Raw genomic sequence first — 18,369 nt, 5'->3', positions numbered from 1 at the left:
ACAGAGTGGGGCTACACAGAGTCCTGGGTGGCCCCTGATCACTCCTAACCTCATCTGGTCACACTGGCCTGCTAGCCATCATTCCTTTGCCTTGTCCCATTTAAATTCAGTGGCATGCTCTCTTGCTTTCAGTGATTTGCAAACCTACTCCCTTGGCTTACTTGACTTACTTTCTAACCTTGTTCAACATGATAATTGTCACTCTTCTTTCAAACCTTATCTTAAGTGATCACACATTCTGAAATAGGATACCCTAAGCTGATTTATGTCTCCATTCTTGCCCACCAGGGACATCCTGATTTTGCATTGACCACAGCCCTTATTGGACTTATATTTATTGGTTGGCTTTCCCATGAGCTACTATTTGTTGAGTGTTTCTTATAAGCCAGGTATTATATTAAGTACTTTTGATACATTTGCTTATGAAATTCTTACATTAGCCCTGTGAAATAAGTGATATTACTTATTTATTTATTTTTGAGAAGGGGTTTCATGCTTGGTGCCCAGCACAATGGCATGATCTTGGCTCACTGCAACCTCCACCTGCCAGGTTCAAGCAATTCTCCCACCTCAGCCTCCAGAGTATCTGAGATTACAGGCATGCGCCACCATGCCAAGCTAATTTTGTATTTTTAGTAGAGACAGGGCTTCTCCTGTTGGTCAGGCTGGTCTTGAACCCCTGTCCTCAGGTGATCCACCCGCCTTGGCCTTCCAAAGTGCTGGGATTAAAGGTGTGAGCCACTGCACCTGGCCATAAGTGGTGTTATTGCCATTGGTTTATAGGTGGGGAAACAGAGACACAGAGTAGTTTAGTACCTTTTCCTACCTAGAATCAAACACCATCCAAATCTAAAGATGATGTTTTTAACCACTAGAGAATGTGGGATTACATATTAATACTAAGTTGTACTCAATACATGCTTACTGAGAAGTAAATGAATACATAAAAGTCTGATTTGGTATTTTTCAATCACTAGCTGTGTCATTTGGAAAATTACATACATTTCTAAATTTTAGTTTCTCCACTTGTAAAGTGGAGGTAATAATTATCTCATGAAGTCATTTTGAGGATCAAATGGAAAAGAGTTAAAGCCTTAGTTGGGTTGGTAGGCCTAGAGGAGGTGCCTCCCCACTCCACCCTCCGGGTCTACAACCCATGCTGTGCAGAGCAGTAATGCTGAGCTACCTGGGGTAGGAACAGAGGGACAGCTGGATAAGTGCAGGAATGGGGAGAGATTTTTCTATTTGGTAGGCAGCATATAGTGGGATGGATCATGGATCTCAGCAAAACACAAAAGGAGGTAGAAACAGAAAAAGTCCTATTTACATATATGGTTCTAGAGATGTCTCATGTTTACTAGTGTCTGGTCCATCTCTCTTTGGGCACAGGAAAGAGTTCCAGTCAACTTACAGTTGTGCTGTTATCATATGACTCTCATCAAGGCCATGTAAGTGGAAGTGGCGTGAGTCATTTCCAAGTGACATATTTAAGATCCAAATTACCACTTCCATGCTTTCTCCTCCCCTGCTGAGGGGTTCTTTGACACCACATATAATCTAGATGGCATAGCAACAAATATGCCTTTGTGGTATTAAGCTCCTGGGAGTTGGGTACTAGCTTGTCATGGCAGCAAAGCCTAGCCTAGCCTGACTAATCCAGTTGGAGAAGAGGTGGAGGTCTCTTGCTTTCTCCTGTATCACCTGGTCCCCTGACCACATCAGGTTTTACTTGAGGATTCATTACCCTTCTCCCTTTACTGTTTCCAGGCCCTGTTCAGTGTGTGTGTGTGTGTGTGTGTGTGTGTGTGTCAGCCTGCAAAGAAGGAGCTCAGAATGCCGAATGCCTCAGACTTCCCTTCTGACTCTTGTCCCTTCTAAAGCAATCATTGTTGAGTGCAGAGAGATGCTTCTGGGCTGCAGATGGCCCTGGAGCAGACAACCCTGAAGACAAACTAATTTCTTGGTTTATTAGCTTCAATATATTGTAGAAGTGAAGAAAGTCGAGGATTTCTTGGGCCACCTCACCTTCTGCTCCAGGACTTAGCTTGAACACTCCTGGAGACAGGCCAAAGACCATCACATGCTAAATATTCTATTATCAATTATTACTAGAAAAGAGGCATGGGAAGAGGTTAACAAATAGGTAGGACACAGAGCATCCCTCAGTGGTCCACAAATCTCACCTGTCTATGGTATTAATAAGATTCGAAGTGGTACGATGGAATCAGATCTGATTTCTAATTCAGAGGAAAGTTGAGTTCTTTATTTAACCCCTTGAGCCTATTTGGCCCATCATTAAGTAGTAACGATGACCACTATTTATTTAGTGTGCCCTAAGTGCCAGGCTTTACTTCTATCATCACACTGCAGCCTTGTGTCAGCACACAAAGCCCTGTGACTGGTACACAATACGTGGTTAATTTTTGCAATCCCCTTTTAATCCCCCTTCAAACATTACATTGAGATCCCATCAATGGGGTTTAAAATCTCCAGTGAGCTTTGTTCTCTTTATTTATAACCTCTGTCTCCTGCCTACCCCAAATGTGTTCCTTCCCTGACTCCCAATTGTAAAAGTCCCCATTTTCCCTTTAGAAGATGCAACTGCTTTACAATAACAGACTTGCGATCAAGTCAGCTCAGGTGTCTCAGATCTTGAGTAGATAATTCTTATTTCTAATTGAGAAAGATGGATTGGAACTTTCAAGGTACATGCTTGAATGGCAAGAGTTAGTCCTCACTTGTTTTTCTGAACTCTGTCACACCAGCTGTTGTCTTTCTGAGTGGGGTATGGAAGTGGGGTATGGAAAGGGTGTGTGTGGCAGGGGAAGTTTGAGCATATCTAGAGAGTAGCTAAGAGGGAAAGCAAAAGGTGAGACAGATGTGCCAGCTGTTGTAGCAAGAGAAATATTAAAGAAAGGGTTGGGATATTTAAAGGTCATCTGTAGGCTATTTTATGTGTACTTATGAGACAGTTCTCTTCCTCCATCTTCTTGCAAAACCTTTAGGAAAATCCATATTTTTCCACTGACATTTTAGGACCTAGAAGACAGTGGGTGAGAGCAAAGGAGGCCACAAGTCAAGAAGAACTTGTTACACTCATATAACTCTGAGGGCCTCAATCCTGGAAAATGTATCTCATGGGACTCAGCTTGGGAAGAATAGCATTGCCCTGCCCAAACCCTCCAGCCACACAGTCTGAGCTTTCACCTCCAAAAGTTTGACAAGATGTATAAAGACTGAACAACAATCCAGAGTTTTCCAATAGACTATCTCACTGGAGTCTTTCCTCTCACAAGTGATTTCCCATTATGGCCCTTACCCTGGTTGCTCTAGCTAGATTTGGACATGCTGTGCTCCTGGGTCCCTCCCGAAATTGCCGGGCAGGTGGTGAAGAAAGGACAGTGTCACAGTCAAGGCTAGAAAAGGGATGACCACAATCCTATACATGTCTATAAAAGAATACTACTGCTGTGCAGGATCTCATGTAGAGACAACAACCTATCAATGAAAAGGTCAAGTACTGAAAAGTGAGGCCAATATCCTCCTGTCCCCTCTCAGTTTCTTCACTTTGGATCTGGGCGGTATCCATTTGACAAATGGCTGATTTGTAGAACTGTGCAAGCAGTGACTAGCGTCTGGGCTTTGGCTTTTTCCTTAGAGAACCGAGAGAGAGGATCTGTGCTTAGTAGGTCTGGGTCTCCAAGTCCCACATTTGAGACTCAGAAAGTAAGGAAGAAAAAAAGAAGGACATATACATATATATAAAATATATTACATATATAATTATATATTATGTTCTTGAACTTGGTAGAAAGGACTACTGATCTCAGGCTTAAAAGTGAAGAGACAGATTTGTAGATTTTAACTGACTTGTCCAAGGTCTAACAGCTAAATTTTGGGGGACAGGATTTGAATCCAGGTGTTTCTAGTTTCCAATTATTCCATGCAACCTCTCAAGGAAGCTTTTTATATAAAACAGAATCTTCCACATAGGCTTGTATCAATGGGAGTGGGCATTGCCTACTGATAGCAGAGGATTCTCACACCACCTGTGGCTGTGATTCTGTGGATAAACAAGGCATGGACACATCACTGCTCCTCTGGGCCCCAGTCTTACCATCTGTAAAATGAGAGCATCTCACTGAAAAATGGCTATGTAGTGTCTCTGCTGGTCCCTGCAGGAGTGAGAATCCATTATGGAGAGAGGAGAGGAAAATGCCGGTGAAATGGTTTACCTCAGGCTTAGCTCTTATGAAAAGAAGGCATATTTACAAAAGACCAGTGCCCAAACCTTTTGCCTGTCACTGTTGGAACAATGGCGTTAGTCCATAGCTGCCACCAATCAGAACAAAACTACTGGTGACACTGGCCCCTCATCCCATGCTTCATTATTCTGGGGTTCAGCTTTCAGCACCCACTCCAAGGGAGTTGTTTTAATGGGATCGTTAGAGAGTGTTTACTAGATTAAAACTGTGGCTGTCTTCTGCAAAGCAACTCTGCAAATGGCTTTATGGGTTTCCGGGTTTATTTTGTCTCAATGACTCGGCTCAGTTTGCAAATCAAATCAAAGCTGATTTTTCTAACTGCCACTCGGGCACACCCAGCGGGAGTCTGCAGAGCCAGCTGTGTTCCCTTGATGGCTGGCGCCAGAGACAAGACAGGAGTGCTGCTGCCTGCTGGCAGCCAGAGTGGTTCCACCCAATGGAAAGAAGCAAGCATGCACCTTCCTGACCCTAACCAAGGCAGGAGGAACAGGTCAGAGGAAGCAAATTTCATTTTCTGGAAGGAGAAATGGTAGACAGAATCCATTTGACTTCAAGAACTGATGGGCAGGAAAATAACAGGGAGCCAGTTTGGACTCATAACATAGAAGCCCTCTTAAACTGACGTGTCCAAAGTGTGAAGCAGCTCCATGGTGGGTAGAGAGATCCCTATCACAGCAGGAACAGAAACAGAGACTGGCTCACCTTCTTGTTAGTGCGGATTGCAGATCCCATAGTGGACCCTTTACCTCTGTCACTTTTACTCCTACCCTTTAAGAGAACAATCCTGACATGTAACTTGCATTTGAAAAAAAATGAAGCCATGGAAGAATAATGACCTGTTAGTCATTCACTCATCCATCCATTTATCCATCCATCCATCCATCCATCCATCCACCCACCCATCCACCCATTTGTTCATCCAATGCATTTCATTGAGTACCAGTATATGCTAAGATCTGGGAATAATACAACAGTGCTCAAAATAAGCACAGTCTTTGCACTTACGTCACTTATAGTCTAGCAGGGAGATAGACATTAAACATGTAAGCGGACTATATATATATATACACACACACATACATACATATATATATGTATTTGTAAGTTGTGATGAGTGCTATGAAGGAAAAGTACAGGGTTTAGTGAGAGTGGAAAATTGGGGATATACATTAAAATAGCGGTCAGGATGGTCTTCTGAGGATATAAGGTTTAAGATGCCATCTTAAAGATACTTATCTGTTAAGATATTTATCTGTTAAGGAGACACATATGGAAGCCAAAGCATTTCAGAGAGAGAGCAAGATGAGCAAAGGTCCCAAGCTTGGGAGGAGTTTGATGTGCCTGAAGAACTGAAAGAAGACCAGCGTGGCAGAGTGTAATAAAAGAATAAAAGGATAGAAGCTTAGAGGAGGCTGGAGGGAGGAAGGGGTCAGATCATGCAGACAAGACTGGTAGGGTAAGGCCTGTGGGTAAGAAAAAGTAGCAAAATGAACAGATGAGTGCAGGAAGGGAGTCACGGGGAGAATTAGGAAGACAGGACATCAATGGGTAAGAGAACTTGGATGGAACTGGGCATCAGTTTCTCAAAGGTGGATTGACCAGTGTAGTTCTAGAATTGAACAACTAGGTCAGAAACAATTTTCCCTTGGCCTGCTCTGTCTCAGCCAGAGGACATGAATTGAGATACTTGGGTACCTCCTTTAGCAGCTGCAGTCTGGGGCATCTTCTACCAGATGGGATAATGTACCTCCCACGGGAAGGGTTATTTTCTCTCTACTTGAGCATTAGCACCTCTGAAGTCTAAGTCCCTACCCCAAGCTTCCCCATGCTCCATTTTCTCAAGGATCACCTTGAGCACCTGTGGCTGACATCTTCAACCTGCTGCCTATGTTGAGCTCATCCCTCATCTTCCAAAGGTAGGCTATACACTATTAATGGTTCTAAATGATTCCCCTGCTCACTCGCCCTTTCTAACATTTCCTATTTTAATGATAAGAACAAAACCTGACTTTTAAATTGCTCTTTTTTGCTCTGTGGCTTTCTATTGTCTTGCTTTCAGAGTCTGAGTAATAGTTTTAAATCCAAACCATCACTTAATGCCTGTTTACCCACTGGCTGCAGTTTTCTCTCTATGGCTCTGATCAGATCGATTCCCAGGTCTAGAGTGTATCAAGCAAAGTGCTCAAAATGTCTTTTAGCTCTTATGTTCAAGGCAATTTCCTTACTTTTTGCTACCCTAATCAAATGTCCTTATTGGATTAGGTGGTAGTATCCTCATAAAAAGGGGAACTTTGAACACAGTCAAGCACACAAGGAAAATGTCATGTGATGGTAAGGCAGTGATCAGAGTGGTGCTTCCAAAGGCCAAGAAATGCCAAAGATTTGCCAGCAAACCACCAGAAGCTAAGAGACACACAAAGAACAGATTCTTCCTCACAACACTCAGAAGGAACAAAGTATGCAGACACCTTGATTTCAGACTTTGGACCTCCAGAACTGTGAGAAAATAAATTTGTGTTATGTAAGCCAACCAATTTGCAGGACTTTGTTACAGCAGCCACAGGAAACTAATACAGGTCCATTACTTTGCAACCCTCCAAGCTGGGCAGTACTAAATTAGATCGAGTTACTAGCAGCAACATTACAGAAAGAAAAGGGTTGGAGACACATGCTGGAGTCAGGTGTGTGTCTAATATTCTTGTGTAAGGGGCACTAGGCTTGGGGTCAAGTTAGAATGATCCTGAATGAGTGCTTAGGGCTGTTACAACTGGCAACCATCTGGTCATAGACACTGGCTGGACTCTCCGGGGTCAGGGACCAGACAGCAGCAAGTTGCTTCATCACCAGAGTATTGACCTCGAGTCTGACATATGAACTTCAGGGTCTGGATGCTTTCCATCAGACCCATGAAGCAGATGCCATGATGACAGAGAAAGGGAAGAGCCTTGGGGGAGACTGATGACCCATCTCTGGGACTCTGTATCCTTCCAAAGCCTGTGGGATTCTCAATATCTTCCTCTGTTAAAAAGAATACTGTTTTCAGCAAGTCTGCCTGGAGGAAATTTGATCCAGGTGGTTAGGAAGGGATGGGATAAACAGAGTATTGATTCCCAGCTTTAGGTTCTTGATACAAACTCCTCACAGGCAGTGGACAGATTTATAATAGACAGGGTTTGCCTTTAATCAACCCTAGATACTCTAAGCATAGTACCAGGCACCAAGTAGACACTCATCAAACACAGGTCTGCTTCCCTTTGTCCTACGCCCCCCAAGCATCCTTCTAACCTGATGTGGTGAGAGGGGATAACGGAACAGTGTCCAGCTGGCATTCTGTACTATCTGGTTCTCTGCCCCATTCCCAAGTGCCACTGGAGCCCCATTTCTTTGGGCTCAAGTGTTAGATCTCACCGAATTAGAAAACCAGGATGTGGATGCTCAGATTCCCCAATACGCTGACCTCTCAGAAGCCTGCCTGGGCTTGGACAGCCGGGCATTCACACTCATTCATGCATTCCTGTTCCTTCACACATGCTCACTTTACCTGCATACACACTCCATTCACTTAAGGAAAGATGGTAAACGATGGTAACCTAAAGCTCAGACAAGAGGGGAAGCCCTTATGCTAAGGAGAGGGAGAGAACTCTTCTGTCTGGTTCTTTAAATGTCACTGCAATTCTCTTGCACATCAGCAATGCAACTCTAGAGAAGCCCAGCAGGGTGGGCTTCTGTGCCTCCGAGGACTGCAGTCCTGAAGTTTTCAGGAGAGTATAGTTTTAGAGATTCTCCCACTGTCCCCATATGTTCCTACTGCTTGTCAGGCCTCATGTTTTCAATTCTCAGTTCAGAAATTATGACCCAGGCAGCTACCTTTCACAGAGCTTACATCCCAGAGGGTGTCTTTAGAATCCCACCTACCCCATGGAGTGCAGATTCATTGCATCCATTTCTCCTGATCTGTAAGTCAAAAGCCACTGAGGAGCCGTAGAGCATACCACAGTGAAGGAGGTTTCTCTGTGAATTTCCTTCTCTCTACAGCTGCTTTAAAGCAGGCTGCAGACACCCAGCTGTCCCGATTGCTGTTTAGAGCCCTGGTGCTACCCAACTGATGGTGTTCTTCCTTCTACATTATCTGTTTTCTTCAGTGGAAAAGTCTGCCAAGACCTGTGATTTGTGTCACTTTTGTTTGCAGGCCATCAATTCTCCTTGCCTCGCAGAGAGTATTTTATCTCTTTCCATCCAGAAGCCTGAGTCCCTGAGAGGGAACAAGTTAGGGATATGCCACCCTCTGTGACTTATGTGAAATCAGGGTGACTTCTTATCACTGGGAGCCCTAGTGCTTCTGTTTTCTTCTTCCTCCTGCATCTTCTCTCTTGTGCCTAAATATTGGGTTGATTTTCTTCAAAGTTATAAAAGTCATGTGTGATGGGTCTTGGTGCACATTTTGTCAAGTAGCTGCAGATTTTTTTCTCTTTCTCCCCACTCTGCCCACATGTGTGTGTGTATGTTCTGTGTGGTTTTGTGCGTTGTGCATGTGTCTATATATTTACACACATACACATGCATACTTGGGTCATCACTTTTGTCTGTGCTTTACATCTATGAGTATATGCCTACTTATGTTTACAACTTTTATCTCCTTGGAAGCAGTCTATGAAACTATGTATGCTGTCAGTAAATTCAGGGAACAGAGTAGAATTGCCCAATTTTTTTTGTGTGTGTATGGGGAGGTTTGCTGTTAAAAATATCAACTCTGTAACAAAAAGATAAATCTGATTTCTAACCATTCAACCCTGTAATAGGTTAAATGATAGCAAACGATTCATTGATTTTGTTCTTTAAAAAGAGTAATAAACAGAAACATGTACCAATTGAAAGAGCCAGGCAATTCAATTATAATTAGGAAAACAAAAGTGATGAGCCTGAACAATGCTGCCTCAATTTTGGGGATAAGTGTTGAAAATGCCAACTACATAATAATGCAGCATTTGTCTTCTTATTACTAAAGGCCCCAGGACTAATCACCTCATTTTTGAAAGCCGTGTACCAATTGAACGAAGTACAAAACTCAGTAGATGGGTCTAATAGACACGCTTTAAAAACACCCACATAAACACAGACCTAAATATAAGAAAAACATATATGAAAGGAATATTTGAGTAAATTTATATCCATCATTCCACTGATCAGTGCACCAGTTCATCCTTTGATAGATTCATCCACCCATCCATCCATTCAGTAAATATGTTTTAAACTTTTACCCTGTTTTACGCACTGCGCCACTAATATACACCCTAGAAGGTCTGTTCTAGATGCAAATGACTCCAGTGAAAATAACAATTCTTTCTGCTTTTGAGTGATTGTTGCCTAACCTTTCTCTGTGTGGCTAGAAACACTTAAGTGGTTGAAGAACCGGTGAAGACAGACAAGCAGATGCCAACGTACCTTTTGTAGCCAGACGGACACAGTTGATTTTGGTCTCCTGTGAACGACAAAAATGAGGTGGCAATTCATTAGCTGTGAATTATGTACAATGATTATAGAAAGACAAATATACATATATATTTGCATATATATGCATGCATATGTATGTTTAATTATAATTTTAAATTTGCCCTTTCCATGTTTCCCCCACCGGATCACCTTTTAATTCCATTTTTAAATTTTTTTCTCAGGGTAGGTACATATGTTATTCAGTTCACTTCCTGGCTCCTACCATCTCATAAACCTCTTTCCCAGACGAAACCTCTTTATAAACATATAATTCCCAGCACTCATCATCTTCAACAATAACACTTAGTGGGTACTTGGAGAATGCAGTGTGCTTTGTTCAGTTGCATGAGTGAGCAGATGGAAGCAGGGCATCCTTGGGAAACTTTGTTACTAGCAATAATGCATCTAGATGCATAGAATGAAGAGATACTTGGCAATAGTTCAGTCCATATGAAACACGCCAAACTCAAACTGCAAAGTTCATGTTCAAAAGTTACTTTTCCCCTGAGCTCTTGTGTGGGCCTCGCAGCCTTCATAAATAATGTGTGTGGCAATAGAATCTTTGCCAGGTGAACTATCTAGTTGTTGTTAGCTGTTTCCAAAGTAAAAAGGATCCATAAACATGTGATGTTGCTGGGCACGCAGTAGAGTTAATGAAGTGTGCTTAGGAAGAGAATTATCTCTGCCCATTTTACTGGGATTCATCTTCCAGGAGGTCCTGGAGCCAGCTGAAAATTCCAGTTGACTAAATTATACCCCCAACAACAGTCTGAATTCAGTGTAGCAATAAAAGTAAAATGCAAAGAATGCAAGTATGTGAGTTGCTGAACCAAAAATCTGTCAATAATCCAATTCTTGTCTTGCTGCAGCTCATTCACAAAGAACCACTGCATCTTGAAGGCAGTGGTGGCAATCAGGATAGAAAAGGTTAGGAGGCCATAATAAAGCCCATGAACTTCAGTGGTTCAAAACAGCAAAGGTTTATTTCCCATTCAAACTACCTGTCCAATGTAGGTGTGTGGCTGAGTCTAAGGGGTGGGAGTGGGGGTGATTGGGAGACATTCTGACCATTGTAACCACTCAGAGATCATAGCTGTTACGTCCATTTTAACCCAACGGGAGAAAGAGTGCTAAAGAGTAAAGCACTATCAATCAAATGCTTTGAATCAGAAGTGACACTTTCACTTCTATGCATGTTTTATTGGCTATAACCTAATAATGGCCATGCCTAATTTTAGTGAGATGGGGAAATGGAATCCTCCCATGTATCCGGAAGTAGAGAAGACACGACAATGTTTACAGCAGATTCTATTCCATCTAGGTACACCTCTGAATGCTGGAAATGATCACTTGTATTACGTCCAAGTATGACTCCCCATAATTAATCTCTAAGTTATCTCCAATAGTCTTCATTGTCTTCCTCAGAATGCACAGAAAGTCTGCTTTTGCTTGTGTAAAAAAGAGGTCTGGATAATGAAATATGGTTCTCAGGTTCATAAACATTCTTCTTCATCAGTTCCTCATATTGTAAGAGTTCAAGTCTTTTGAGCTATCCTAGCTGCTCATTCTAGGACAAACACCACCTTGTCCTCTTAATGTGCAGTGACTAGAACACAAAACAGCAGTCTATACATGTTCTTACTGATATATGATTATCTAGACTGTCACTATTATCCTTACTTATATTGGGCTTCTAAGAACATAGGCAACATCTTAGTGTTTATCCATCTCCCCTAAGCAAAAATAAAAGTATTGGTTATAAGTCTGCCTCTACATGTACGAGTGTGGCTCTATTTTTGAAACCCAAGTACAGAGTCATATTTACCACTACAATTTCCATCTTTTTCAACTGATCCAAGTACTACAACCCATCATTACAGTCTCCACAAGCTGAAAAATTTTAGAAATCAATGTTTTCTTTAATTTCATCCAGATCATTAATATAAGTAACAATCTGGATAATCCCAGTGGTAGAACCTTATGACATGTACTAGATTCCTTCTTCCAGGTTGACATTCATCTGTTAATCAGAATCTGAACTAATATCATAAACTGCTTATGCATTGATCTTGAGAATAGGTTCAGATTCCTTTTAGACACTGATACTCTGGCTATTGCATTTCTCCAATCAGTGCAAAGACTGTCTTAAAGAAAGGTTGAGTTGACATAACTTGTTCTTTGGAACAAGTGTTTTCTTATTCGTAAATACTAAAAGTGTCTCTCTTTAAAACAAGCAATTATTTCCTTTTATAAAGTAGATAATTCAGAAATGTTTAAAAAAACATGACAAGTCATGGTTCAAATATATGAATCATTCATATAAAATCTTCTCACCAAATTTGAGGCATGTTATGTTTCAATAACGAAGTTTTTTAAAAGAACATACCCAGAAGATGAAAGAAAAGAAAAATGGTAGAGAAAAAAAGTAACAGTAAAGGATACTGCTCTAAATGGGATGTACAAAAAGCTGAAGTTACACGTTAAATCTTGCATATGACAATTAAAGCGAGCAAACTCATTTCTGTTTTCATGTTTGGACAAAGCTTTTAAGCTCCTGTTGGCTTCCATTCCAATAGCACCATACCCTGTGTTTTGGTTTAAAGAGCTTGAGATGGTTAAATAAAGCATGAAACCCAGAACACTGAAGAAGACATGCAAATGATTGTGCAGTGTCACAATGACTATCATTGAGAAATTGTGCAGGCTGGGAGAGGTGCCAGCAGACTATAGATGATTAGAATGATCTTCTACTTCCTGGTAATACAACAACAACAACAAAAAGATTTTGAAAGTAATATATTAGAAAACTTGCCAATTCTGTGCATGATTGTTGAATATAGCAGAGGGCAAAGGTTTGATGAGGCTAATACTGCTGGGAGTAATTTGTAAATATGTATCTTCACTTTAAAGAAATTCAGTCTTATCTGTCTAGACATCTAAGAATCTTTTCTCAGGGAATAACTTTAAATATAAATGAAGCTTTATATTCAAAGATGTTGGTTCCAGTGTTCTTTATAAAAGTGAAAATCATGAGTGATGTATCTGTCTAACCACACAGGCATGGCAATACTGGAAATCCTAGCTAGTGCAATTGAGCAAGAGAAAAATTAAAGGGCATCCAAATTGGAAAGGAGAAAGTCAAAGTGTCTCTCTCTGCACATGACATGACCTTATGTGTGGGAAAAACCCAAAAACTTTACCAAAAAACCCTCCTAGAACTGTTAAGCAAATTCAGTAAAGTTGCAGAATACAAAATCAACATACAAGAACCAGTAATATTTCTATACATGAACAATAAACTACCTAAAACAACACAAAAATCAGTAATGTTTCTATACATGAACAACAAACTACCTAAAAAGAAATCGATAAGGGAATCTCATTTACAATAGCTACCAAAAGTAATAAAATACTAGAAATCAATTTAACCAAGGAGGTAAAAGACCTCTACAAGAAAAACCAAAAATACTGCTGACAGAAATTGAAAAGGATATAAGTAGAAAGATATCCCATGCTCATGGATTGGAAGAATTATTATTGGTAAAATAATCAGACTCTCCAAAGTAATCGCTATCAAAATACCAATGGCATTCATTATAGAAATAGAAAGAAGTTCTAACATTAAGTATGAAAACTCAAAAGACCACAAATAGCCAAAACAGTCCTGAGCAAAAAGAACAAAGCTAGAGTAGACCCCCACCTCTCACCCTATACAAAAATCAACTCAAAATGGATAAGAGACATAAATGTAAGACTTGAAACTATAAAACTACTAGAGGAAAATATAAGGGAAATGGTCTGAAACCAAACATATGGCACTGATCTAGGAAAATATTTTATGAATAAGACCTTAAAAGTATAGGCAATGAAAATAAAAATAAACAAGTAGGATTATATAAAACTAAAAAATTATGTACAGAAAAGGAAACAACAAACAGAGTATAAAGGCAACCTACAGAATGGAAGGAAAGTATCTGCAAACTATTAATCCCTCAGGGAATTAATATTCAGAATATACTAGGAACTCAAACAATTCAATAGCAAACAAAAATCCAACTAGAAAATGGGCAAATGATCTGAACAGACATTTCTGAAAAGGAGATACACAAATGGCCAACAAATATATTTAAAAATGCTCAATATCACTAATCATCAGGGACATGCCAATTAAAACTACCATGAGGTATCATCTCACCCTTATTAGGATGGCTACTATAAAAAAAAAATAACAAATGCTGGTGAGGATGTGGAGAAAAGGGAACTCTTATACATTGTTGGTGGGAATGTAAACTAGTTAAGCCACTATTGGGAACAGCATACAGGCTCCTCAAAAAAACTACAAATAGAACTATTATATGATCCAGCAATCTTACTACTGGATACTTATCCAAAGGAAGATAAATCAGTTTATTGAGGAGACATCTGCATCATGTTCATTGCAGCACTATTCACAATAGCCACGATAGGGAATCAAACTAGGTGTCCAAAACCAGATGAATAAAGAAAATGTGGTATATATACAACATGGAATACTATTCAGCCATAAAAGGATAAAATCCAGTCATTTGTGGCAACATAAATGGAACTAGAGGACATTACAGTAAGGAAAATAAGTGGTAAACAGAAAGTTAAATACTTCTTGTTCTCACTCATATGTAGAAACTAAAATAAGCTGATCTCACAGAAGTAAAAAGCAGGACAGCAGATACTAGAGGTTAGGAAGGGGAGGGAGAGAAAGGGAAAGATTTGTTGAAGCATACAAGATTAGAGCTAGATAGAAGTAATAAGTTCTAGTGTTCTGTAGCCCTATAGGATGACTATAGTTAAGCAAAATGCATAGTTTAAAATAGCTAGACAGAGGATACTGAATGTTCTCAACACGAAGAAATGGTAAATATTCAAGATGATGAAAATGCTAATTACCTTGATCTGATCACTATTCATTATATGTCTCAAAACATCACTATGTACCTCATAAATATTTACAATTAGTATATGTTAAAAACACAAAAAGAAAAAAGTTTCAAAAGGAAAACTGTGGTCTCTCTACATAGTAGAATATTATGGAGCTGTTAACAAAAATGATTGTGAGGACCATGTAATAACATGGGATGATACACATAAGAGAATATTAAATAAATGAAGCAGAGTGCATTTTTTGTTACGACATGCAAATTTAAGCATTTAAAAAATACATCCTGAAGGAAACAGATTAAATCTTAATAATCGTTGCATAATTAATTTGAAGTATAACATACATGCAGATGAGTATACTAAATTTAAACACAGTCTGACAGATTTTTCACCAAGTAAAAACACACCTATGACCAGCACCCAGATCAAAACACTCAACATTGCCAGCGTCTCCAAAGTTTCCCTCATGCTTCTTCTGGTCACTTCTTCCCTGCAAACGTGAACATTAATCTGCTTTCTGTGGGAATGTTCTCTTAAAACGCTTAAAACGTGTCACAATAAAGGGAATTCTGCAGTTTTTTTTTTTTTTTTGAAGATTCAGAGGGTTGGTGTGCAGGTTTGTTACATGAATATATTACGGAATGCTGACGTTTGGGCTTCTATTGAACCCATCACTCAAAGAGTGAACAAATGAACATGGTACCCAATATGTAGTTTTTCAACCCTTGCCTCTATCCCTCTTTCCCCACTTTTGGAGTCCCCAATATCTATTGTTTCCATCTTTACATCCATGTGTACCCAATGTTTAGCTCTCACAAGACAGAACATGTAGCATTTGATTTTCTCTTTCTGCACTAATTTGCTTAGGATAATGGCTTCCAGGTACATCCATGTTGCTGCAAAGGATATGGTTTTATTCTTTTTTTATGGCTGCATAGTATTCCATGGTACATATGAACCATGTTTTCTTTATCCAACCCACCACCAATGGGCACCTAGGTTGATTCCATGTCTTTGTGATTGTGAATAGTGCTGTGATAAACATACAAGTGCATGTCTCCTTTTGGTAGAATGGTTACTTTTCTTTTGGGTATATATCCAGTAATGGGATTTCTGGGTCAAATAGTGGTAATGCTTTTAGTTCTTTAAGAAGTCTCCAAACTGCTTTCCACAGGGAAGGGAGTAAAGCCACACACCTACAACCAACCAATCTTCAACAAAGATGAAAAAAATAAACAATGGAGAAAGGACACCCTACTCAAAAAACGATGCTGGGAAAACCAGGTAACCATATGCAGAAGAATGAAACTGGATCACTACCTCTTACCATATAAAAATTAATTCAAAATGGATTAAAGACTTAAACGTAAGACCTCAAACTATAAAATTCCTAGAAGAAAACCTGTGAAATACTCTTCTGGTCATTGGCCTAAGCAAATAATTTTTGACTGAGACTTCAAAAGCAAATGAAACACAAACACAAATTGACTATTGGAACCTAATTAAACTAAAGAGCTTCCGCACAGCAAAACAAAAACAAAACTATCAACAGAGTAAACCTACAGAATAGGAGAAAATATTTGCAAACTATGCATCTGATAGAGGACTATTATCCAGAATCTATAAGAAACTTGAACAAATCAGCAAGAGAAAAACCAAACAGCCCCATTAAAAAGTGGGCAAAGGACACAAACAGACATTTCTCAAAAGAAGACGTGTAACTGGCCAACAAACAAGAAAAAATGCTCCGCATTGTTAATCATCAGAGAAATGCAAATCAAAACAAGATACCATCTCACACCAGTCAGAATGGCTATTATTAAAAAGTCAAAAAAATAACAGATGTTGGCAAGGTTGCAGAGAAAGGGGAATGCTCTGTTGATGAGATTGTAAATTAGTTCAGTGGTTTATTCTGTCTTCTCTTGTACAATGTATCATTTGTGAGAAGTTTTTAACTTTCCTTAGAATAATCTTCCCTTCCACAGTTTCGTGCAGGAAAACGAGCCATTTCCTAAAATCACCCCTTCAGCCCCACACGTTTTAAAGTCTGTTTTCTATGATCTAGAGTGTATATACGATTATGCTTAAGTCTTCCTGACTGACGAACATGATGCCAACACGTTTGTTTTCTAAGTTCCTAACAACTTTAATTCCATAATCAATTTGTCTCTGTTGGTGAGAATTAGGTACAGAATAACAAAGCCCTAAGTCACTCTGTTGATCTTCTGAGTGACTGGATTGTCAGCAAGCAAATCAGGTATATTCTGGATACTCTGATGTCTATCAGAGGAGAGGTCTGACCAGTGCGCCTATGTCCAAAGTTCCCAGTCATCTCAACAAAAGGAAATGAGCACTTTATTTGTTCTTAGATTATAAGTCTCTGGGGAATGGAAAAAAAAAAAAAAAGCTGTATTTTGTATTTGATCTCTACTATAGCCTAATTCCAGGTTTGTAATATATTCTGGGACAGTACAACACAATTTCATTTCCTTATCACTTTAACCTCACCCATGCTCCACTTCCCACTCCAGACTAAAATCTGCATGCAGGTATAAATCACCCTGGGGTAGAACATCATGTCCTCACTGTTGTGCTCTGTTGAGAAATGCTTCTACTCAAGGCTCTGCCAGTGCAGCAATATTGGGTAACTCTCTGTCCCTTTCTGTGGCTCAATTTCCCCATCAATCAAATGATGGAGAATGGGGTAGAAAAGGCCACTTTGGTAGAACCGGCAGGCCACCCTACCAAGGCTGCTTCCAGTCCTCAATGCTGAGTCTGGTTTCAGCTATTAGCAGTACTCCTTTATTTTCCGTACTCTGTCTTCTTGATACTACTTCATAATACCTCACCTCATGCAAATAATTTTATTTATTTATTTATTTATGTAGGCGATTACCTATCTTATTACTCAAAATGCCTCATACCTGTATCTACTTATAGCCTCCATTTTTACACTAGGTCAAGTCTGACTCATCTAACCATCCATTCATCCATCCTTCAATTATTTACTGAAATTTTAGGATGCCTCTTCAATTGAGGAATTCACAGTGGAACTGTCTAAGTCATCAAATGTCTCATAGTTGCTGTTTATCATCCAGAAATACTTGGGTTAGGCTGCTAACCTGATCAAGAAGCCCTAGGTACCTGGCTAATACACACAATTCTTACTTTACTGCCCCATTAGACTCTTCATTTAATAGGATGTAGATTTATCCCTGATCCCACAGTTTTCAAATAGTTTTCACAGTTATCCCAAGTTGTGTCTTTGTTTTGTCTAAGACTGAGCTTCCCAGTTGATATGATGGAATTTAGACCTGACCTCAGCATCTTTCCACAGTTTCCCCAGTAAAACTTTGACTCAGGCCTTAACTCTCCTCTAAGAGTGGGCTGAAATCCTGATAGTCCACCTAATTTTTGTTCATGTATTCATTTGGTCAACTGATCAACAGGTATTTATTGAATGATCACTATGTGCCAGGCATTAGGCTAGATACTGGAGCCACAAACATGACAAAAGCAGACATGGTCCCTGTCCTCAAACAGCATGCAGACCTGGGGAGAGACAAACATTAGATAACTATTCTCACAAACAAGTATCTAATTAAAAGTTGTAGGGGGCGGAGCAAGATGGCCGAATAGGAACAGCTCCAGTCTCCAACTCCCAGCGCGAAGGACACAGAAGACCGGTGATTTCTGCATT

General features: G+C 39.8%; 1 protein-coding gene across 1 annotated transcript in view; it reads right to left on the bottom strand.

Annotated features, from left to right (window-relative positions):
- PTPRT (protein tyrosine phosphatase, receptor type, T) overlaps window positions 1-18,369 on the bottom strand; it is a 714,397-nt gene that overhangs the window by 193,653 nt on the left and 502,375 nt on the right. The window contains exon 9 of the mRNA XM_011929203.1: window positions 9,708-9,744. Within this exon, the coding sequence (XP_011784593.1) occupies window positions 9,708-9,744 (37 nt within the window). The remainder of the gene's footprint in view (window positions 1-9,707; window positions 9,745-18,369) is intronic.

Source organism: Colobus angolensis, unplaced genomic scaffold (genome assembly GCF_000951035.1).
Source record: "Colobus angolensis palliatus isolate OR3802 unplaced genomic scaffold, Cang.pa_1.0 Scaffold8, whole genome shotgun sequence".
NCBI classification, from domain to species: domain Eukaryota; kingdom Metazoa; phylum Chordata; class Mammalia; order Primates; family Cercopithecidae; genus Colobus; species Colobus angolensis.
The sequence above is the reverse complement of the archived record's forward strand: the minus strand, read 5'-3'. Positions and strand labels throughout refer to the sequence as shown.